Source organism: Heloderma suspectum, chromosome 4 (genome assembly GCF_057233095.1).
Source record: "Heloderma suspectum isolate Gila_16-S chromosome 4, 16-S_ref, whole genome shotgun sequence".
NCBI classification, from domain to species: domain Eukaryota; kingdom Metazoa; phylum Chordata; class Lepidosauria; order Squamata; family Helodermatidae; genus Heloderma; species Heloderma suspectum.
The window spans coordinates 268,385,031-268,409,484 of record NC_139461.1 but is presented as its reverse complement, the minus strand read 5'-3'; the positions used below and the strand labels follow the sequence as shown (position 1 = coordinate 268,409,484).

At 46.1% G+C, this 24,454-nt stretch overlaps 1 protein-coding gene across 3 annotated transcripts; it reads left to right on the top strand.

The window, feature by feature from the left end:
* The first annotated feature begins 364 nt into the window (after positions 1–364).
* On the top strand, positions 365–23,704 carry EDEM2 (ER degradation enhancing alpha-mannosidase like protein 2). 3 transcript variants are annotated; one of them, XM_084853814.1, is made up of 13 exons: positions 365–563; positions 3,142–3,252; positions 4,088–4,127; positions 5,336–5,441; positions 6,628–6,753; positions 9,571–9,782; positions 11,486–11,627; positions 12,781–12,905; positions 13,838–13,982; positions 14,585–14,706; positions 15,675–15,929; positions 16,671–16,793; positions 21,448–23,704. In XM_084853814.1, exons 1-12 carry the CDS (start codon positions 457–459, stop codon positions 16,743–16,745), a joined length of 1,566 nt encoding a protein of 521 aa, XP_084709940.1. In that variant the 5' UTR covers positions 365–456; the 3' UTR covers positions 16,746–16,793; positions 21,448–23,704. The 3 variants fall into 3 exon arrangements, with proteins under 3 accessions (XP_084709940.1, XP_084709938.1, XP_084709939.1); XM_084853812.1 differs by lacking the exons at positions 16,671–16,793; positions 21,448–23,704 and having other exon boundaries at positions 15,675–16,230; XM_084853813.1 differs by lacking the exons at positions 16,671–16,793; positions 21,448–23,704 and having other exon boundaries at positions 365–630; positions 15,675–16,230.
* The last annotated feature ends 750 nt before the right edge of the window (positions 23,705–24,454 follow it).

Below are 24,454 nucleotides of genomic sequence, written 5' to 3'. Positions count from 1 at the left end.
GCGCTTTTGAGCTACCGAGAGGCATCTCCCCGGCCGCTGCTGGGAGCGGGATGCTGGATTGCACAGACGTTGGTCAGACCACACGACGCCATCTGCTCTTGCCGCCCGCCTAGCCCCCGCCCCCCAGCAATTTACCAGCCCCGGCACAGCGCCCTCAAGCGGCCAAATCCCGGCCGCCCTTTCGACTACTGAGGCGGGCCGAGGAGGGAAGCCGAACAGCTGTCGGCTGTTCGCGCAGGCGCGTTCAAGCGCACCAGCTACGCCAACCCTTTCGTCTCGCGTCATCCCTGCCGCGGGCGTGGGCGGAGCCGGCGGTCTGGATTGGCGCGCGAAGGAGAGAGGAGGGCGGGGCCGCGGAGGGGGCGGACCCCGGAAGCGAGTCTCTGGCCTGCTGGATGGCCGCGGAAGCGAGGCGGCGTCGGGTGGGGGGCTGCGGTCGCGAAGCGCGCCTCACTGATGCTGCGCTCACTCCACCTGCTGGGCTGGTTCTGGCTGTGGGCGCTGCACTGGCAGGGGCAGCTCTCTCCTGCCACCGGGAAGGAGGTCGACGTCGCCCACTATAGGTGAGCCGATCCAGGGTCTTGGCGGAGGAAGCTCAGCCCAGCCCTAATCCTGATTGCCCGGGGAAAGGTGCGTGGCTCTTCCACAGCCGCATACCCACGGCATCCCTCACCTGGGCTTCTTTGTCTTTAAAGGCAGGCAGAATTTCAACAGGTGGAGCTTCCCCACCCCACATCTTTAAAGGCAGGCAGAATTTCAACAGGTGGAGCTTCCCCACCCCCGCATCTTTAAAGGCAGGCAGAATTTCAACAGGTGGATCTTCCCCTTCCCGCATCTCTCTGTGTGTGGATAATCCGGGCCTGTTGAACTTTTCCCTGTCCTGAAATGATTAAAGGCAGGGCAGCCCTTCTCTCAGAGCAAGGGGGACGAGTGTCTCTCTAGATATTGGGCTGCAGCTCCCATCAGCCCTAGCCAACATGACCAGTGGGGAGGGATTTATGGGAGTTGCACTTTGGAGGGCCACATGTTCTCCATCCCTGCCCTACAGAATGTGGGAGAGGGGGAAGAGATCTGTCAACTGCTTATTTGCAGCTGTATTTCTCTGGAAATTTACAAGGGATCGTTATCTGCTTAGTAGTGAGAATAATTTTTTTAATGGAATGGGCAGGGGTGGGTAAATGTATTATTCTTAGGTGATGGTGGGGGTCAAAAGGACAGAATCTTTCAGAGGGTAGGGAAAATGCAGTGGATTCTCAGGAATTCCTAAGGGTGCCAAAAAGGGCCTGGAGGTCATTTTTCTCTTCTCCCTGCTTCCTCCCCACCACCCCAAATCATACCAAGCAGTTCAGCATGGAAATTGGAAGGCAGAGAACTACTGAGGTGGTCCTTTTGTCTGGAACCTAAGGGCTCATTCAAATATTAACAGCCCTGGCCCAAAGGGTGCCAAAGAACTATTCTGCATGCTGGTGGTCCATGTGCCAGCTGTAGTATTTGAAGCCAGCTCATTGTGTAAATCCTGGAGCTCTTTCCCAGTTAAATAAATTATTTTTATTTTGCTTTTCAGATAAATATGGTCTCTCATAGTGTCTCAGATCAACCAGTTATTCAATATGGTGTTCATGGCGGGCACTGTACATAAATGAAAATGAGACACAGGCCCTGCCCTCAGGTTTACAAGCTAAAAAGTCATGATGCACAGAAAGGAAAAGGAACAAAGGTAGAGGAGGGAGATCACTTTGACAATGCAAAAACAAAGGGGTGAGCTGTAAAGTTGCTTTTATAGCCAGTTGGGGCCCAGCTGATCTATTGCCAGTGATCTTGCTGGGTTAGAAGTAGTCCAACTTACCCTTAGTCTAGTCCTCTCTGACATGGTGCCCTCCAGATCTTTTGGACCACAACTCCCAGCATTTCTGGCCATTGGCCACACTGGCAGAAGCTAATGGGAGTTGAAATCCAAAACATATGGAGGGCACCAGGTTGGGGAAGGCTTCCTTAGTCCAATGACAGAGGCCAAAGTGTGCTTCCCAGTTCCAGGGCAACTTGCAAGTGGACTGGAGTTCTTTCTGGCAGGGAGGCAGGAAGCAATCTTCCTGCATCCACTCCTTTTCTGGCTGATAGACTGGGGCCAGGCTAGTCTCACCTTTGCTGCAGCACTCTTTCAGTGGGTGGAGGTGCAACTTCCCAGCAGTCCTTAGTCTTCTGTCTGATGGCAAAATATGAAGAAAATTTGAAGAAAATATGTTTTGATTTTAGATGATGCACATATGTATTGTAGCAGATAGAATTATAGAAGACGCATTCCCTTTTCTGTGTGAGAAAGGGGGATGCTTCTTCTAAGATGGCACTTGTGCGTCACAGTTTTTATAAGTACTTGTAGTAAAAGTAATTCACGTCTTTCTGTCTTTTTAAAGTGTTGATAGATCGGTCAGGGGCAAATTTTAAATTGATCAATTATGGTGCAATCCTATGGGGATAGGTCACGAATTCGGAGGCAACCACCTATCCAATGCAGGGCAGGAGAAGCACGGAGGGGATTGGTCTCTTCACGCTTCTCCTGCCCTGCATTTGCGGCTAGACAGCCAATTTTGGCTGTCTAGCCGCGGGAAGGCGGAGTGGGGGAGGAGGCTGCTGGACGACACATAGGATGTGTCGTACCGGCATTTCCGTCTTCCCCACCCCGCAACTCCCCGTTTTGGCCACTCCGCGCTCCTCTTCCAAGTGCAGAGCAGAGGGCTGTTCCACACTGCCTGCGAGGCAGTGCGGAAGGGGAGGAAGGTCGGTTCTCCAGGAACTGACGTCGGAGTACGGGCTCCGAGATTGGTTCCCAGAAAACCACATATCCTATGGCCATCTAGCCGCAGACTAGTGGCCATAGGATTGCTCCCTCCACCATTTAATCAACTAAATGCTGCAGCTCTAGTAAATACCCTGTCCCATCTCCTTGACACCAGTGCCCCCAGTTTCTCTCTAGATGCCTTGGGCGTGAAGGGTCTTGGAGATGCCCCAGGGCAGTGCTTTGTAGAGGTGCTGAGGAACATGTTGTTGAAAAGACTATCCTAGTATTTCAGGATTTTTCAAAAAACTTTCTGTACTGATCATTTTTAGTAATATTTCTAACATTTTATTTTATTTTTCCCTTAGAGAGCGAGTCAAGTCCATGTTTTATCATGCTTACAATAACTACCTGGAAAATGCCTTCCCGTATGATGAACTGCGTCCTCTGACATGTGATGGGCAGGACACTTGGGGAAGGTACTGGGATGAATAAATGGGGGTTTGGGGGGTTGCTTGTGGAATTTTAAAGTGGCACTTTCTTTGTGGGACTTCCCTGTCTGGCAGAGGAAATGGACCCTGTGGCAGACAAAATGCGTCTGTCTCTTATCCAGATAGCTGAGAGAATCTAGGTCAGCCTTCCCCAACCTGGTGCCCTCCAGTTGTGTGGGACTATAACCACCATCATCCCTAGCCAGTACCCCATGGCCATGCTGGCTGGGGATTATGGGGGTTGTAGTGCACCACATCTGGAGGACACCAGGTTGGAAAAGGCTGATCTAACCCCAAGAACCGTGCGGAGCCACAATGAAAATACCAGAGCGTCTCGTTAGTATTGTCAGTTTTATGGCTTCAATTGTTGAATGCAAAAGCAGCACAGGTGGCTGACAGCATATGCTAGTGTGACTTAGAATCACTTTTATTTATTTAAACTCATTTTAACCCATCAAGACGTTCGAAGCAGCTCTTTCTTCTTGCCTTAAACGGAACTCGTGATACTCTGTTTGTAATTTCCCCCTGCCAGTAGCACAGTGACAGTGCTCTGAGGGCAGAATTCTCCATATGTGGTGATCTCCTGCGTGGATATTGCTTGTGGACAATCATCGACTTGTGCGAGGAGTGCTCGCCACTTTTGGCATTGTGCTAACGTATTTGCTCAGATACTGTGATACGTCAATACTTTTTCTTCACTTGAGGGACCGGGGAAGGAGGTTCGTTGGCTAAATGTCAAAACATGCATCTTTCAATGTCTCTTGGAGTTGACGCCACTTTTTCTGAATGGCATTGTTTTATTTTGTCGTCTGCTCTTTTTCAGTTTTTCTCTCACCCTGATTGATGCTCTAGATACTTTACTAGTAAGTACCATCCGTCCCTCGGTAACTTCCTTGGTTTTCTTGTGTCTTCTTTATTTCTCAAATATCCCCTATGCGGGTAGGGCTTTTTTGCCTGTCTAGCGAAAGCATCTTAGAGTGGAAGGCAGCTAGAGAGGCCTCAGGATCACTCATATTCATCCTCTCCTCCCACCAAAATGCCCCCTCTTCTGCCTCTCCAAGGCTGTGTTCCCAACCTCGGAGAGGCAGCCGGTGTGGTTCTTTCCACACGAGCTGCAAGGGGATGGAGGGTTGGAACTCTGATTCTGAGGTCAGAGTGCTGTTTCCAGCCTGGGTTCTGGGAGTTCAAACTGTTCTATGGCCCTTCAGATGCTGTTTAGAGGCCACAGGATCGTTCCTTAAGAAAAAAACTGCCACTGATATAACTTCACCATTCCCAGTTCTTGTGCATTAGATCAACCTGAAGGCTTGAGAAAGGCGGGATCGTCTCCTTAGCATTTCTGTGCCTTCCGCTTCATGGCACAGGAGTGTGTATTTCCGGTCACGGCAAACAAGTTCCAACTTAAGTGGAAAGTTAGAGTACTCCAATGTAATGTTTTATATCTTATAACGTTCTGTATCAGGCGGGGCTTAGTTTGTGATGAGAGCCAGGGGGAGCAGGATGGAGTGGGAGCGAAGTAAAGGTAACTGCCGTTTAGCATTTTTATCCACGGTCCTCCTCCTTTTTTCCTACTGTCGTCCAAAGCATTAACTATTTCTCCCCGTCCCACTCCTCTCTGCACGTGTGCTGTGGTCACCTGCTCCTCTTCGGAGCAGGAGAGTGAGCAAGACCCTTTGAATGGGATAAAAGGCATGCAGGTGCATGCACCATCAAGCAGGACTCAACAGTTCATCTGCTGAGGAGGTCTCACCTTGGCGCGCATCTGTTGCGGCTGTTGCTGCTGTGTGCAGGGCACTGAGGCAGCACCGGTGGAACTCTTTTGCCTGCATGCAGACAGCAACAGCATTGTCCCTTCTTGGAGGAAACTGAGGCACAGACCTATTGAATGGAAAGTTGAAGAGTGGGGAGGAAAAGGAAGAGGGCCGGGGGTGGGAGTTTGCGGGCTAGTGGTGTTTTGTTTTTTTCCAGGGGTACCTGTTCCAGGATCATCCCCACTGATTTTTCCCCTCCTTGAATTTTGCTGTCTCATGAACCATCAGCTGTGATGTCAGTTACTTGTGTTTTGTTCCAGATTTTGGGGAATGTCTCAGAGTTCCAGCGAGTGGTCAGTGTGCTGCAGGAGGGTGTGAACTTTGATATTGATGTAAATGCTTCTGTCTTTGAAACCAATATCAGGGGTGAGCTGAACTCTAAAGATCACTTGTCTTGAACGTCTTTTGCAGAACATAAATTGGGTCTTAGCTGCAGATGACCATGAAATAAGAAAATAAGGCAGGGAGAGCAATCCTATGGCCCCTAGATAGCATTTGGGAGGGCCATGGGATTTTTTGGATTCCTGGATCCGAGCCTGGAGACAGCACTCCGACCTTGGACCCAGGAGTCCGAGCTCTCCACCCTCTCCCCTTAGCAGATTGTGCAGACACAACTGTGCTAGCTGCCTCTCAGAGGTTGCAAAGGTGGCCTCAGAGAGGAGGGAAAGGGGGTGTGCCAGTGGGCAGGGAGGGGACTGGGGAAGCAGGGATACAAGCTATCTACAGCCTCCGTCCCTCCCGCTCCCCAGTGCCTCAGCTAGATGGGCCAAAACGCCCATCTAGTTAAATTGCTGAGCGGGAGGTGCGGTGTGCCTCCTGCTCTGCTTTGGATACTCACAAGCCTCCGAATACCAAGGGCGGATCCAATAGGACTGCGCCCTAATAGTCCTTGTTGAGAACTAATGCTAGGACAGGGATGGGCAACTTGTGGCCCTCCAGATTTTTGGCCTACAACTCCCCATCAGCCCATGCCAGCATAGCCAATGGTGAGGGATCATGGGAGTTGTAGGCCAAAACATCTGGAGAGTGCACAGGTTGCCCACCCCTGTAGTGGGGAGAAGCAACAGTAGAGGGCTGTTGTCCATATGCCCTGCTCGTAGGCTCCCTGGAAGCATCTGGCTGGCAGCGGTCAGAAACAGCGTCTGGACTAGACAGACCTTCGGTCTGATTAGTAGAGTTGGTGTTTATATTCTTGTAATTATTCTAAATGTGGAGGGTTTTGTTTCTGGCTTTTCTGTATTCGTTACAAAGCCTCTAGTTTGAATATTTCATTACTTGCATATTACATTCCTTGTGATGATCAAGGGGGAAAGTTGTTGCGGGGATAGAAACAATTATAGCATATCCTTTGAGAAGCTGAATGTAACATCTGGCTCTTCTGTAACCACTGAAAAGAAAGTGAGTTCTGCACACTTCATAGTGACTGTGTGGTCCACTTGAATGTTCTGTGATGGAGCAAGACAGAGGGGTGGGGGAGCAGCAATATGTGCCCATCCTTTGCCCTTGGCAACGCAACTTTGCTTCTAAATAAGTTCTGTCTGCTCCTTTGCAGTGGTTGGTGGTCTCTTGTCTGCTCACTTGCTGTCAAAAAAGGCTGGCATTGAAGTGGAAGCAGGATGGCCGTGCTCTGGGCCCCTCCTGAGGATGGCAGAAGATGCTGCTCAAAAACTTTTGCCAGGTGAGCATCCTTCCAGAAGCAGAGAACTCGTTTCTTCCCTCCTTCCATGGTGCTGCGCTATAGATCATATATTATTTATATGTGGTTTACATATTATTTAAATATCAGTGATAATATTGTTATTTATTTAATATAAAGTATTTATAATAAATATATATGTATGTACATATATGTATGTACATATATATGTACATATGTGTATGTATGTATACATATACATATTTATATATGTATTTAATATATACATCTTGGATATATATATTTTTTATGAATGGAGTCACAAGCAATATGTACCAGGAACCACAGACATTTAGACAGAAAAAAAGCCCTACAACTCCCAGCATTCCCCAGCCAGCAGGGGTGCAGTTTCCCTGCACATCACTGGAAGCAAAAGAGGTGTAGGTCACGGGCACTTCACTGTGCTGAAAATAAGCGTGTGTCTCCCTGATGCATACTGCGCAGAATGTTAATGAAGGTTGAAGTAATCAATATGGATTCAACTGTCTGCTTTATCCTTTCTAAATGAGCATACTACAGGCAGGAAAAATAGCTTGGCAGAGTGGTAGGAAACATCAAGACTCTGATGGGTATCTAGAGATGAAATAACATGGCTAATGCAATACTTAACTTGAGGAAGTTTAAAAGACACATAAAGAGCAATCCTGCGGCCCCCAGACAGCCTCTGGGGTGCCATAGGATGGTGCAGATCTCCTCCGTGCCCATGGATAGAGCTATGAGATCCAGTTGTGGATCTTCCCCCACCCCATCTGTCATGGAAATCTCCACGGTGGCTCCTGTTTCTGAGGTTGGAGGGGTGGAAAGGGGGCGTGTTGGTTGGAGGGAAGGGGGAAGGAGACCCATAGATCTGCAAGATCCAGATGCCTCTCCATCACCCATCCCCACCAACTAAGAGGTAGGGAGTCTAGACAGGTCAAGAGGCCCATCTAGCTCAATACAACAAAATTGGAGGAACAGGAGGCTGTAAAAGCTTCCAGCCTACTCCTGCCCTGCCTGGCTCTTGCTGGCCCAGCTTTGGATAGACGGAATGCTCAGATCTATCGACAGATCAGGTTTTGCTGTAAGGTTTTGCTCTTACTCTGCTGTATATGATATGTATTTCTCGCTATATAGTCAATGCACACTTGAGCTGAAATAGAATATGCAGTCCTTGCTGTCTATTTGAATAGTGATGATCCTCTTAGGATGCAATCCTATGCATGTTTAGACAGAAAAATGTCCTGCAACTCCCAGCATTCCCCAGCCAGCCATGCTGATTGGGGTTTTCTATGAGTTGTAGGACTTTTTTCTGTCCAAACTTGCATAGGATCGCACCCTTAATCTGTGGTTACTAGGACTTGCCCACACCTCTTTTGCTTCTGGTGATTTGCCGGAGTATAAATCCCAATCTATACAACAGACACTTGTTTGAACAGAGCTGTTCTTCAGCATACAGCTGTGTTCTTGTCTTTTTCTTGTCAGAAATTCTCCAAAATGATCCTAATAAATCTAGGAAATCTATTGGTTACTAAAGCCCCTTGAGTTAGATCAGGCAATATATCGGGGATGCCTTTGCTGCAGTTAGCAACTCAGAGGGAGTCTCTTGCTGGGAGCATGTAACAATTCCTTACGGGTATTTTACAAGACTTGGGGCGTAATCCTATGCGTGTTTAGACAGAGAAAAGGCCTACAACTCCCAGGATTCCCCAGCCAGCTGTGCCCTTAAGGTGCAATCCTATGCATGTTTAGATGCATAGCTAACTGGAGTCTGTGCTAACTGGAGTCTGTTGGGAATTGTAGGACTTTTTTCTGTCTAAACATGCATAGGATTGCAGCTTTAGTGTTTAAACTGGCAATAAAAGGTGAAACAAAAGATGTACAGCTGTTCCTGGGAGAGTCCATAGTTTGAACTCTACCATGGGCATGGTCCCACTAACCTTATCAACTGTTAACCTTACTAACTGTTTCAACTCACAAGGATCCACGTGGAGATCGATGCAGACTCTCAGTAGTTTGTGGTTGTCAGGTGCGCTGAATCTGGGTACTTGACACCCACCAAACGCCTCCATCTGGAAAAGTCCGTTGAATCATCATTTTAAGAGTCCATACTGGATTATAATGCCCAATGTGTACCTATTATTTTTCAGTTGTTTGGGCTGCTTTAGACATCAACCTCTTCCCCAGTTCTTCAGAATGTGGTTAGAAAGCTAGCCATTTCTGTGGGTTGTAAGCAGGAGCTACAGTACCGGAGTGATAGGGCTCACATGCCAAATGTATATACCGTCAATTCCCATTGGCATGCTGGAAACTTACAGAGAGCCTGTATTGCCATTCTGCTAACAAAGAGCCAATGGACTTGGAGTGTTTGAATGAGGAAATGGCAGAAATTATTGAAGTATTGAAATCATTTATTGCCAGTGCAATCTACAGGGCATGTAACAATAGCTCTGGAAAAGCAATAGCTATTAAAAGCACCCATTACCCAAACAGTGTAAACTCTGTTGTGACATCTAATTTCTGAACCTTCACCACTCCGTCCTGCAACATCCAAGATCTTCTACACAACTATGAGAGCTAGAAACATTCTTATTTTAGTTTCAGTGAAGGCTGAGGTTCTCGGGATGCCAAGCTTTATGCCAGAAAACAGATTGCTTGCTGATGTGTCAAACCTGTGAAATCATGGAATACAGACTGTCTTTGTTGATGAGAAGCTAATATATCTTGAGCAAGTGTTTTGGGTTTTTTTTTTTTCAACAGTTGGACTGTTCTGGTCCGCTTAATTTTCCCAGCCGTGTGATCCTATATGCCTTTGTTTTGAAGCCTTTCAGACCCCAACTGGGATGCCATATGGGACAGTGAATTTACTACATGGAATAAATCCTGGAGAGACACCAATTACTTGCACTGCTGGTATCGGTACATTTATAGTGGAATTTGCTACATTAAGTCATCTTACGGGTGATCCAGTATTTGAGGAGGTTGCCAGAAAAGCTCTTAAGACCCTCTGGAAAAATCGCTCTGATATTGGCTTGGTGAGTGAAAATGCTCATGTTTTGGTTCACCCTTTATAGTTCAATCTCTGTGGAAAATATAGTACTTGGTGAACCTAGGAAGATGGAATTCTATTAAAGTGTAGCCACTGAGATTTACTTATTTTTTTAAATTTCTAGACCACCCTGCATCCTAACAGTTTCCCAGGTGGTCTGCAGTGATGAGAGTAAAATATAATAAAACAACATCATATCATCCTTCACTTAACATACAACTGGGAGACAACAAATCCATAAAATTGCAGCTTAAGGCAGTAAAGCCAATTCAAAACGCCTGGGCAAATCAGAATGTCTTGACCTGATGCCAAAAAGATTGTAATGTCGGCATCAGTCAGACTTCCTTAGTGAGGATGTTCCAAAGTTGGGCTGCCACCACAGAAAAGCCCTCCTCATTTGTACAGGTATAGCGTACTTTACCAGCTGATGGTGCTCAGAGAAATGTGTTGATCACAGGACAGCATGACTATTACAGTAGCTGGTGAACCATATACTGTAATCATGCACAAGCTGACATATGATGAATTGATTTGCCCAAACATCTCTAATTTCATTTGCCTGTGTGAAGTGCCAACAGCTGATCACATAGCCATCTTACAGTGGTACCGCTCCCTTGATATGTCAGGCTTTTTTACATGCATGGGATTTGTGATTATATTAGAAGTCTTGCTGAAGTTCAAATATTTCATCACTTGTATCCACCTTGTTTACTAAGAGCACAATCCTATTCATGTTTAGACAGAAAGAAGTCCTACCTCCCAGCATTCCCCAGCCAGCCATGTAGGACTTATTTCTTCTAAACATGCATAGGACTGCACCCTAATCTAGATATTTCTATCAAAGAAGGAAGCTGGTATTATTTCACATACATACACTCACATACACACTTTGGAGACCAGCATTGCTTTCGAGTAATCAGTTCTTTACATTCTTACAAATTAGCTGTTTTTTATATATATATACATACATACATATATAAAAATAATATTGTTCCAGGTATAGAAATCATGCTAACAGGTCTGTAATTCCCTCAGTGGTAGTTCTGTTATTTCTTTCTGGCGGGCAGTGTTTATTTTCAATGAAAACTGGTGAGATCCCAGAAGACTGGGAAAATGCAAAGTAGCTACCACAGGTGTTAATGTGGGAGTAAAATTCACTCTGGGGAAACACCCAGTATATTCAGCTGTGCTCTAGCCTTATAGCATGTTCCTGCACAAATACACGTTTATTGAACTTGAGCCTGAAAATCAGCTGCTTGCCTCCACCTTTAAAGTCTCGTGCCTTGCTGAATCTGAGATTTTGAATACGCATACAGGGCACTTCTAACAGTTCATGCCATGATGAGAATTCTGGGTCAAATGGCTGTGTTAATGAATTATTAATGGGGCACGTTAGATATGGCTGCTCCCCTGTTGACAGAAACGGTGTGTGTGTTTTAATCGAGACACTGGCCTTGATGATTTAGATGGACGCTGTTGACGCTAAATGTGCATTAGATGTTTGAGAGAAGTTGCAGAAGTAAAGATTTTTGTGGCTGCATTAAAGTTACATTTTTCTGTGTTTCTTTTCCCGAGGTTGGTATAGCTCAGTGAGCAAACTGGGATCTGTTTTTGCTGAACTATATACACAAGTGAGGCTATGCTAATCTGAAGCCATGGGTTTAACCGGCGAGCTTTTCCTTTCTTCAGGTGGGCAACCACATCGATGTAGTAACTGCCAAATGGGTAGCTCAGGATGCTGGGATTGGAGCAGGAATAGATTCCTATTTTGAGTATCTTGTGAAAGGAGCCATACTGTTGCAGGACGAGGAGCTGATGTCCATGTTTCTAGGTGAGAAGTCCCTATGTTTACTGGATGCATGCCCAAGAATGGCAATGCAACGTATCTGGACGTAGGATAAGAAACCTACTCATCAGTCTGCAGCAAATTGGTCTTCTAAACCAGTGTGAGAGCTCATTCCTCACTCGTCTCTCATTACCTCCTGTCCTTCAGCGGCTTAGAACTAGACAGGGGATTTGCATCACAACCTGACACCTGGTCCCCCTAAGCTCTCAGTGGCCAGCCACCCAGACCTTTTAAAGCAGGGGTGGGGAACCACAGCCCTGGGGGCCCAATCCGACCCTCCAATTTTCCCCAGATGGCCCTGCCAACTTTCCCTGACCCATCCCCTTTCCCTCAAACACCAGGTGTTGGTGGCTTTCCAGCATTCATGCAGTTTTTTCCCTATTCTAAAAGGTTGAAATGCCCCTCCTAAGGCTTAGTTACTGGCAGGAAGAGCTTTAGGGCGCAATCCTATGCATGTTTAGACAGAAAAAAGTCCTACAGCTCCCAGAATTCCCCAGCCAGCCATGCTGGCTAGGGAATGCTGGGAGTTGTAGGACTTTTTTCTGTCTAAACATGCATAGGATTGCACCCTTAAGCTACCATATGCTGAATTTTTTTTGCATTTTGGCCCTTCCGCCTTCAGCCCCTGCCCGCCACTGAAATGCAGCTCCTTCAAAACTGAATTCAGCACTTGGGCTGAAAGAATTTGCCCATCCCTGTTTTAAAATCGTTCTTGCCAGTGTCCGTATGCAGCAGGGGTGAAGCCTTGTCTGCCTCTGCCTCTTACAAGATACCTGGATCTGGGTTTACATAGAAAAACTACGGTGAGGCAAATGGCACTTATTGTAGTCTGCCCGATCTTGCTTGCATCTGCCCCATCAGCTTCAAGGGTACTGTGTGAGCACTTTGCCTTTTCCCCTTCTTGAATAGTGTCTACCCTGTAAACTCCTGTGCTGCAAGCGGATTTCCTGTTTTTTTAACACCTTCATTTTGCCATTCTTTTGATATGTTTAAGTATAAAATGATAGTCTGCGTATGTGTTTCCTAAAGGGTTAACCCTTGGAACGTGTGAACAGAGAGTACAACAGCCTTTTCATTCTGGATTTTATACCTCTAGTGATATTTATCACTGGGTTTTGACTTGCCCTTCTCTCTGTAGAATACAACAAAGCTATAAAGAACTACACAAAATTTGATGATTGGTACCTCTGGGTTCAGATGTACAAAGGGACAGTCTCGATGCCAGTTTTTCAGTCCCTGGAGGCCTATTGGCCTGGCTTACAGGTAAGGGCTGCGGTAGAGTAGTAATCTTTCTATTGCTTTCCAAAGTCCTTTAGTACAGTAAAAACTGGGACCTGTACCAGAGCAGGCATCCAGCATAGTTTGTAGAACATGGATCCGATCTTCAGCATGTATTGGATAATGCTGTACTTAATCAGAAGCGTTAAAGCAAAGGAAGGCAAATGCCCACATTGGGGAAACTGGATGCTGGGCGTTTTTTGTCAAGAAAAACTGTCACAACACATCCAAGGCAGCAGATGCTTGCCTGCCTTGCTATCCAAGCTTCAGCTGCCATTCCCACTGAGAACCTGGCAAAGCTCTTCCTGCATACAGAAATAAATGATTTCTTAAACACAATAGGTATTGAAACTGAACCCAGCGTGCCTGGGTTAGATTATTATATTTAGACATGAAATGGACTGGTTGCCACTGAGGTGTTCCAGGTTTCTTTAAGTCAGGGGTGTTGAACCCCTTTCAGCCCAAAGGCTGACTTCCATTTCGGAGATGCTCCTGAGGGCCATGTTCCAGTGGTGGGTGGGGTGGAGCAAATGGCAGTGCCAAAATGGCAGCATATTTTAGCTTAAAGTTCTTACTGCCAGTAACAAAGCCTGAGGAGAGGCATTTCAACCTTTTAGAGTGTGTGTGGAGAGGGGGGGTGACTTCACAAAAGCCAGAAAAATACCAAACTATAGGTGGTCAGGGGAAAACAGGAGGGGCCATTTGGGGAACCCGGAGGGCCCCTGTGCCCAAGCTTTGCACCCCTGATTGAAGTAGTCTGCAGCCCTCCTGTCAGTACATGAGTGATTATGCTATTAGCAGATGACTAGTATTTGTGGCTTCTGGTACTTTCTGCTTAGGAGAGAGAATTTGATGTTAAGTCTGGCAAGGTCAGGTCTTCCTTAGATATCTCACTGGGTGTTTTTTTCCCCTTCCAGAGCCTTATTGGAGACATAGATAGTGCAATGCGAACATTCCTCAATTATTACACTATTTGGAAGCAGTTTGGTGGGCTGCCCGAGTTCTACAATATTCCCCAGGGCTACACAGTGGAAAAGCGCGAAGGATATCCCCTTAGACCTGGTTAAGTATGAAATCAGCATACTTGCTGCTTGTTGCCAAGTTGCTTTTATGGTTTGCCTTGGTTGTGGAAGAATCCATTGTACAAAACAGCTGTAGTTCAGTTTTAAGTTATTCTAGTACCTCTTGCTATTAAAAATACCTTGCAAGGTGAAGAAAGCCCAAATGGCTAAACTGTGGAATAGGTCTCAAATGGCTATTGTTCATTGATGTTGCCCAAGGAAAGCTGCCTTGAACAGCAGCTACCTCTTATGCAGAATAAAACGAATTCTAAACTTCAAAGTGGTGTGATAAAGAGATGGCATGTGTTTAAAGAGGCTGGTGCCTCTGTCTCTCACTTAAGGCGGCAGGAGACCTATATACAGGATTCTCTTGTATTCTGAATTTTGCCAGTCTATTCTGTGTATTGAGCACCTGCATATGCAACAAAGTAACTAAGTTAAATTGTTCTTAAATTTTGTATGTAAATATTGTATATTATGTGTTTATTATTTTGTATTTGTGGCTTGTAATTTTTATGAAACACCCAGAGAGCTTGTCTGTTGGATGGTTTGGAGATGATGATAATGATGTGTTTTGTTTGTTTTGTTTCTGGGGGTTTGCAGAACTGATAGAGAGTGCAATGTATCTCTATCGAGCAACGCGAGATCCCACCCTTTTGGAGCTCGGCAGAGATGTTGTAGAATCGATAGAAAAAATCAGCAAGGTTGAGTGTGGCTTTGCAACAGTTAAGTGTTTCTTTTGCACTTCTTTCTCCCCCCTCGCTCCCTCCCTCCTAATAGGTCAGTTTACCCCTCTCAGCTTCCTTTGCCACCCAGTCCATCAGAATGTATCTTCTTGCTTAGTTTGTGTCTCTCCTTATATGGCACAAATACAGCATCAACTCTAATTCAGTTCTGCCGATTTCTGCAGTACAGGGGTGCAAAACTAGTTTAAGGCAGGGGGTGAATTGCCCCCCACCGGGCCCTCCGCAGGACAGATGATGTAGGCAGGCATGGCCACGCCCAGTGATATCATCACCCTGCCCATTTTTCCATTTTTCCCAGCCTGGAGAATGGGGCTCAGCCAGCACTAAGAGGAGCAGCTCCGCCAAGTCAGGCCCCTCCTTCACACCTCTCTCACTCTCGGCATCAGGAGTGTGATAGGTGCATGAAGGAAGACTCTGCTGGCGCTAGGAGAAAGTACTCCTCCCAATGCCAGCTGAATCTGGCGCCTCTTTCAGGCCCCGTCGGGGTGGTGAGAGGCATAACAAGGATGACTCGAGCAGCACTGGGAAGAGTGGACATTCCTCCCAGTGCTGGCCAAGTCCCCCGCAGCCTGCATCCTCACTGTTATCTCCCATCTGCGATGGATGAGTGATAACAGTGGGCAATCGCCTGCGTGTCCCTCCCAGTTGGAAGGGGGAGTAGCACATGGGAATCCAGTCTCAGATTGGAGATAAAAGTGGAGATCCCTCCAGATGGCACGGCGTGGCCTCTAAGCTCCACCCCTTTGAGGAACCCAAGGAGGCTTCCGTGGGCTGGATGTGGAACCTCCATGAGCTGGAGGGTCCATATCCCTGCTATGGTAGAACTGAACCAACCTCCTCTTGCTGCTGTGCGCTCCTCCAGTGCAGCTGACAGGAAGCTGCTAAAACGATAGCACGTTGGGTTCTGACTTATATAGTGTAACCACTTTCCTCTCTTTATTTTAAAGATCAAAGACTTGAGGGATCACAGACTAGATAACCGCATGGAGTCCTTCTTCCTGGCTGAAACGGTGAAATATTTGTATCTGCTATTTGACCCTGACAACTTCATTCACAACAATGGCTCATCCTTTGACGTTGTGCTGACACCGTATGGAGAATGTATTCTTGGTGCTGGTGGATACATCTTCAATACAGAAGCTCATCCGATAGACCCTGCTGCCCTGCACTGTTGCAGGAAACAAAAGGAAGAACAGTGGGAGGTAGAAGATTTAATGAGGGAGTTCTATTCTCTGAAGAGAAGCAAAAAGTTTACTATTGAAAGAACTTCAGATAAAAGGGAAGGGGGGAGGCAAAAAGATTCTGCGAACATTTCCCCTGAAGGCTGCAAGGGGCACGTATGCTCTAAACAGAAAGGAAAAAGGAGAGTCCCACTACTGAGCTGCCCCAGTCAACCCTTTAATTCAAAACTGGCTGTTCTGGGGCAAGTCTTCTTTGACAACACATGATTCCTTTGCTCTGATTCAGAGTTGTTGAATCCAATAAATGGGTATTTTATTTGCACTTTCTGTTGCCTTTTCCTTGGTAATACATATAACGTTATGCTGCTAGGAGATGCAGTTCTTCAAAATGGGGCCAATTCTGTTTTGATGTATATCCACTTTGGAAAGCAGAAGCCATTTAAGAATGAAAAACCCTGCTCTTGCATGACACTTCTGAATCGCTCTGGCATTCCGATTCTGCCAGCCCCATGCATGCCTTGTCTTTGATTTCCTCCTCCCTCTTTGAGAAGGTGTCCGTGCTCTTTAATGAAAGGCGAGCGAGGAAAAGAAACAAGGTGGATCTGATATTAATAACCATGTCGGTCTCATGCGAAGAGGAAGCTAGAACACCTTATTGTTAATCTCTTATTAAAAATATTGCAAGCAAAGCTTTCAAACTTCATATTCTTTGGGCATAGGTGTTCAGAACAAAGATTAAAAAATATGCGTTGACATGTTCAGGTTGCAGGTACCTGGATGCAGTACAATCACCTGGATGAGACTCATGGAAGTAACACACCGCCTGTACAGCTATAGCTGAATAAGCTGTAGTTTGAAAGCTTGCCAAAGACTTCCCAACAAAAGGTACCACCTATAGTTAACAACATGGATGTTGATGCTCAATTAACTGAGGTGCTGGAGATGTAGGGCTGGATCCAGACTGGCCATTCCATAAATAGAAAGGCACATTCTGTTAACAGGAGGCACCAGGATCAAGGGGGCAGGGAGGCTGTCTTTGCTAATTCCCTCTTCCCTTCTCATGCTGCTCTGGAGGGTCTCCCATCCTCTAGAGTGATGTTTCAGGAACCACAGGGGTGGTGCATAGGAACTGTGAAGTTCCTCACTGCTACCTTCCTTTAGCATGACTGGAGCTCTGCTACATACTACTCCGGAACCAACTCGTGGACCTGCTTCGCACAATCAACGCAGCCCTGGCTTAAGCCATGGTGGGCTGCTGGGATCATGTGAACCAAGCCCATGGATCTTAAGCCATGATGGGTTGTGGTGTCTTGCAGGCGCCAGATTGCCGATTCAAGCCCCTGCTGCGGCTTCTCATGTTGTCCAAATCCAACAAGGGTGGCTTATTGGGGTGGTTAACAAACCCTACAACAGGCCATGGGTTCTGGGTGGTTTGTTAACCACCCTAACAAGCCACCTTCACCTGGCTCAGACAACAGGAGAAACTGCGCCCAGCAAGGGTAATTATGCAAATCAGCTGGCATGTGACCAGCACATGCAGGGTGGTTAAGAAGCCATCATGGCTTAACCACCCTTGTGTCATGTGAACCGGCCTATGGTGCACTACAGGGATGGGCAGATTTCAGGCTTGCAGGATCTGCTTTGGGTTTTTTTTACCAGAACTCTGAGATCCACCAAGTGGAGCCTAGTGCAAAAAGGAATTTGTGCTGAGGAAAAGAACTGAATAGAGCTCACGGGCCCTCCACATAAGAATCCAGTCCTGGTTACTCCGACCTTTCTTCATTTCAGAAGTGTAATTTAGGGTGGCAGAGGTGTGCAAGTTAGAGCCATTTTGTTGCTGCTAGAGTTAAATAACTGGGAGTTGGAAATCTTTGCTGATCTACTGCAAATTACCCAGAGATCTACCAGTAGGCCCCAATCTACCCTCTTCCCACCCCTGGTGTACTGTGGTAGCTACATACAGTCAGGGCCAGAAATATCAGAACAAGGATCATTGTTTTGGCAGTTGGCCTCTGTACACCACCACATTGAAGTTGAAAGGAAACACACCCAGATGGGAGCGAAGTCAGGACTTTCAGCTGTAATTCAAGGGGTTGGACAAAAGTGGAGCACTAACCATTCAGGAAGTACGGTGAGTGGCATACACACACACCCATCGTTGGTGGCTCATAAGTAATGGAATGAATGGCTGACAAGCAGCTGCATAGCCAGGTGTGGCCTGTTTCCGGGGTACCCCATGACCAATCAAGCAGAGAAAAGGCCTGGAGGTGGTTCTGAGTGTTACATTTACATTTGGTAGCTGTTCACTGGAACTCCCAACATGAGGTCCAAAGAGGTGTCCATGCAAGTGAAGGAGGCCATCATTAGGCTGAGGAAACAAAATAAACCCATCAGAGTGATAGCAGAAACATTGGGAGTGGCCAATACAACAGTTTGGAACATCCTGAAAAAGAAGGAATTAACTGGCAAGCTCAGCAACAGCAAAAGGCCTGGAAGACCACGGAAGACAACTAAAATGGATGACCACAGAATTCTGCTCATGGTGAAGAGGAACCCTTTCACAACATCTAGCCAGGTCAAGAACGCTCTCGAGGAGGTAGGCATGTCATTGTCAACATCTACAGTCAAGAGACGGCTTTATGAATGTAAATAGAGAGGCTTCACAACAAGGTGCAAACCACTGGTAATGCTCAAGAACAGACGGGCCAGATTAGCCTTTGCCAGCAAACACCTAAAAAAGCCTGCCCGGTTCTGGAATAAGATTCTTTGGACTGATGAAACCAAGATGAACTTGTACCAGAATGATGGGAAGAGAAAAGTATGGAGAAGGAAAGGAACAGCTCATGATCCAAAGCATACCACATCATCTGTCGAACATGATGGAGGCAGTGTTATGGCATGGGCATGTATGGCTGCCAGTGGAACCAGGCCACTGGTGTTTATTGATGACCTGACTGCTGATAAAAGCAGCAGGATGAATTCTGAAGTGTATACGGCTATACTTCCTGCTCAGATTCAGCCAAATGCTGCCAAACTGATAGGACGCTGCTTCATATTGCAGATGGATCATGACCCAAAACATACAGCAAAAGCTACCCAAGAGTTTCTCCAGGCAAAGAAGTGGGATGTTCTTCAAAGGCCAAGTCAGTCACTTGATCTCAACCCAATAGAGCATGCTTTTCACTTACTGAAGACAAGACTGAAGGCAGAAAGACACACAAACAAGCAGCAGCTGAAGGCAGCTGCAGTAAAGGCCTAGCAAAGCATCTCGAGGGAGGAAACTCAGCATTTGGGCATGTCTATGGGTTCCAGACTTCAGGCAGTCATTGACTGCAAAGGATTTTCATCCAGGTATTAAAGGGGATCCTTAAGTTTGAGATGATGTTGGTTTGTTCCATTACTTATGAGCCACCAACCATGGGTGTGTGTGTATGCCACTGGCTGTCCTTCCTGAATGGTTAAAAAGGTAAAGGTGTCCCCAACCAGTCATGTCCAACTCTAGGGTGTGGTGCTCATCTCCATTTCTAAGCCGAAGAGCCAGTGCTGTCCGAAGACGCTTCCGTGGTCATGTGGCCGGCATGACTGAACACCGAGAGGCATGGAATGCTGTTACCTTTCCCGCCGAAGTGGTACCTATTTATCTACTTGCAATTTCTTGCTTTCGAACTGCTAGGTTGGCAGGAGCTGGGACTGAAGACGGGAGCTCACTCCATCACGCAGCACTCGGGTCTCGAACTGCTGTCCTGCCGACCTTCCAGTCTGCAGTTCAGCATCTTAACCACTAAGCCACCGTGGCCTCCTGAATGGTTAGTGCCCCACTTTTGTCCAACCCCTTCAATTACAGCTGAAAGTCCTGACTTTGCTCCCATCTGAGTGTGTTTCGTTTCATCTTCAATGTGGTGGTGTACAGAGGCCAACTGCCAAAACAGTTATCCTTATTCCAATATTTCTGGCCCTGACTGTATTAGCCATGACCTGGAAAGTACTTAATTCAAACCCTTGGCCAAGAGTTTGCTACATAGCCGTAAGTGAGGCACTATACCAGAGGTGGGGAATCTTTTCTGGCCCAAGAGCAAGATTGTCACCCAGCAAACCTCCCTGGGGCCACATGCCAGCAGTGGGCACAGCCATTCCATTCACACAGATACATGCACACCCCACTCACACAGACACACATGCACCCTATTCACGCACACCCTTCGCAGCCCCACCTCCTCAGCTGATCTGTGCAGATCAGCTGGGGAGCACTGAGCATTTTTCCTGCTCAGTACTGAGGGAGACTCCCTTTCTTAGCATTGAGCAGTAGAAAGGACTTATTCCTGATCAGCTGTTTATTACAGATGAGACCTTTTGCCTGGGGAGAGGGGTTGGGGCCTGGAAAAGAAGCCGGTAGGCTGGCGGTTCCCTGTGCCTGAACTATGCTACCAGCCTTTGCCTGTTATCTACGAAATGGAGATAACATGCCAGCCTATCTTATAAGGCTACTGTAAAGAGTGTTGAGATGATGTTTGCAGACTGCTTTGAATATAAAGTACGATATAAATGTTGAGTTGATGGTGATGATAGTATTCCACTAATTCCTAGCATGGAAATTAAAGAGGGGAGTAATTACATGTCATCTTCGGACCTCCCAGGTGAAACAAAATATTGGCGTCTGATTCACATGTGGTTATTCTGCCAAAGACATTGCCATCTATCTAATTTTTGCAAGGTAGAGAGCAGAGCCTTCGTATTATTAAAGGAGGGATTTACATCCATATAAAATAGCTTTTCAGGAAAGCACATTACTTTTCTTCCATGAGCAATAATAGACACAGTGCAGATAATTAATTTAATTTAGTTACCAATATATACCTAGCTCCAGGTGATTAAACTAGCAGGAGACAGAGGCCAGCTATCTCATTTTGCAATGCCATTTGTCTAAGTTAACTATGTTAAAAATCAGCTCTCTGCCTGAAATCTTCATTTGATTGATGCTGAAACAGGGAAAAATGCTATATTATATACAAGCAGGAAATTATGTGCATCACTTTAAGACATTTTTCAAAACCGCTTTTCTCTTGCATCTTGTATTTTCTGGCCGACTTTTTTATTCTTTCCTACTCCTAGATTAATTATTGAATATGTTAACTCTTTTTCCCCCTCTTCTTCTTACTCTCTTCTAGCTAGCACAATTTCCCCCCTTCTCCCTTCATCTCCTTTTTTGTCTCTTATTCCTTAGATTGTGACCCTGCAGGCAGGGACTTGTCTTTCTATTTTTGTACAGTGCTTATTGCATATTAGGCAATTTTATAAATAATAAATGAGCTAGTAGGAGGGCTGTAAATCCTGGAACAGTTAGAGAGGAAACTAGTAGAATAGCAGAAGCTCCACGTTGGCAATTCATGGAGGATTTCCCCTTTTTCATTCTAACGAGACAGTTTGTCTGGAAAGAGAGAAAAGCTCCCATTTTATGATTATGGGTGATTCTAATTACAGTGAAGGGACTTGCGTTTACCTTTTCCTACCACCAACGTATTCTTCTGATGTTCTATTTAAGGACTTTCATGAACATAGAGGAGCAGGATGAACCCTCCCAAGAGAACTCCATGCAATCATCCACTCCACTGGATTTTGAGAGTGAAATGTTCTGCAGAATTTGAAGGAAAGGGAAGACCCATCCATTTCTGAAGTAGGGGGATCATTTGTGAGAGTCCAGGATTGCCTTTGCTCTCTTTGCCATCCCACGTGCCTCTGCAGGAACTGAGAGGAACTGATCCATCCAGTGTAAGCCCCATCCAGCACAAAAGTTCCCAAGCTGTGGCATGTATGCTAACGTCATACTTTAAATGCCTGTGAACAGTCTAATGCAGCCTGGCATGATGGAGAATGCATTCTAAATTGACAGAAATTTGCAGACAGTACAATATGGGGTTGGACTTGATGGTCTTATAGGCTCCTTCCAACCCTACTCTTCTATTATATGCCTACCTCACCACCCTCCCTGTCCCCTGCCAAATTCCAACCCCTAGAATTCAATGGCAACCTGGTTTGTGACTTTCAGCATGTCTCTATATAAATACAGTTAGGATTAGAATACAATTAGTTTCTTGTTAAGAATGGAACTGACTGCATCCTTCTCCAACCTGGTGTCCTCCAGACATTTTGCACTACAACTCCCAACATTCCTGACCATTCGCCATGCTGGCTAGGGCTGATGGGAGTTGATGTCCAAAACTTCTAGAGGGCACAAGGTTGGAATAGGCTGCCCTAGATTATAGTGAAATAATTAGTGTTCCATTACGGGCTTTCTGAAAGGGAGCACATTTGGCCAAGTACAATTTCGTATTGGTCATCAGTTTAGAGTAAATAAGGTCTAAGGCCGAGACAATTAAACTGGTACTGTTGAATCAAGATGGAGTGTTGGAATGCATAATCATGGATGTCTTTATCTAAAAGGTTGCAGGCAAAAAGAAGTATCTGGACTTCTACTAATACTAATCTGTATACTGTCTAAGGGCACATCCAGGCAGTAGCTTCCTCTTTCTGCACTAAGCTACAAGGGCTGACAGAAATCTCTACAAAATGCACCATATAATTTACATTTCTTCTCCAGTACTGTAGATAACAAAGCTCAAGCTGATACTACATTGCATATGCAATGTATGAGTGGGAAGAGACATGACCCCAGTGCTGGTATGTGCAGACCATTGGTGAAAGAAGTGCACATATATACCTGTTCTCCCAATCCATCAACTGAAAGGGCTTTCACACACAAAAAGAGGGTCAAATAAAGCTGTAAGAAAAAGTACCAAAGACCACACACACAAAAGACAGCTGCACAGGTGGATCAAAAACAGTTGTAAAAAAAGCTGCTTTGGGGGCAGGCAGATATCATAATCTAAATCTTGATTGTAGATGTGGCTCTATCCACTTTGTCACTTTTAAATAGTTAAAACTTGACTTCTGACCATACCACTAGCTATTGTGAGTTGGTTATTGTGCTTCCCACCCACCCCCAAGATCTGGAGCCTACTGTAAGGCCTCAGGCCTGAACCAAGCTACCTCCTAGTGATCAAATGGCAGGGCGCAGAAGATCCGGCCCTCTGGGTAAGAAGAGATTTTGACACAAGATTTAATCGCCCTTTGATCATCTGGGGGGGGGGGTGGAATGTAAGGCCTCAGGCCTGAACCAAGCTATCAGTAATTTTAAAGGGGCTTAGATGATCCATAATGCTCTCTGACTTTGGTTCAGTTGGCTGCTGTTTTTCCCTAACAGGCCTCTTGATTTACCAGGATGAGTCAAAGGTCAATAGCACAGCCTCAGCATATTCCATACTAAGGAGCTGGAGCATTTTATCAGGATGTACCTGGGAAATGAAGCTTGTTTGCCTTAAAGCTGCAGGTGTCTGTGCTGGGAAAGCTCTGATTGTTCCCTTCTGACCAAGCACTGTTAGCCTATGATGGGAAAGTTGTAGATGAATGCTAAATAATGCTTGCTGTTGTCATGCTGCCTCACTGCTAACATGTATGGTATAAAACCCATTTTACCCCATGGCTCTGGGTTCAGAGAAGCTGTCTGATCCAACCATTGGGTATGCCTGTGCACTGTAAGTACTCAATAAAGGCTCCTTGTAAGCAAACCTGGATCTGGCTTATTATCTCGGCACCTCCAAACCTTAGCAGCCCATGGCCAGGGCATATACCTACAATGAATCCTACATACACTTACCCAGGAATAAGCCCAGCTGAATTTTGTGCAATGTCCTTCTGTTCTGAGTAAACACACACATAGCACAGGATCAGGCTGTAAAAGACTGCACTGTGAAGCAAAAAAAAATAATGGTGGAGAAGGCAAAAAAAAATTGCCTCCGCCACCATGAACTTAAATAGTGCCATTATCTCGGTCTTAGGCAAGCCACTCACTCATCTCCACCTCAGCACCCCAAGAGCGACATGGGATAATAATTTGGACCTACTTTACAGTAGAGGTGTTGAACTTCAGGCCCACAGGCCAAATTCAGCTCTCCTGAGATCCCAATCTGGCCCCTTTCCCTGGCTCCACCCAATTTCACCCAACCACTGGTTGGTGGTTTCTCAACTTTTGTGCCGTTTTTCCTCCATTCTAAAAGGTTGAAATGCCTCTCCTAAGGCTTAGTTACTGGCAGGCAGCAAGAGCTTTAAACTAAAATAGGCTAGCATTGTTGCATTTGGCCCACCCTTTTTGCCTTTTGGCCCTGCCCACCACTGGACTGCAGGCCCAGAGAGCTTCTCCGCTATTGACTTGGCCCTTGGTTCCCCACCCCTGCTCCACAAGGTCATTGTGAACGTTCCTTGGATAATGGATGCGAAGCGCTTCAAATATTCTAAAATGCTATATAGATGGTAGAAAGAGATTATGATGATGGTCGTCCTATCAATTTCATGGCTTTGGGCGTTTCTTGAAAGGTGTCTTGAAAGTCTGGAATTCTGTCTAAATAACAGGCGGCTTGGGAATCCCGAGGTGGGTTCAGAAAGACTCCCACGTGCGCTCGTGCCTACGACACAGATCCCAAAATACCGGAAGT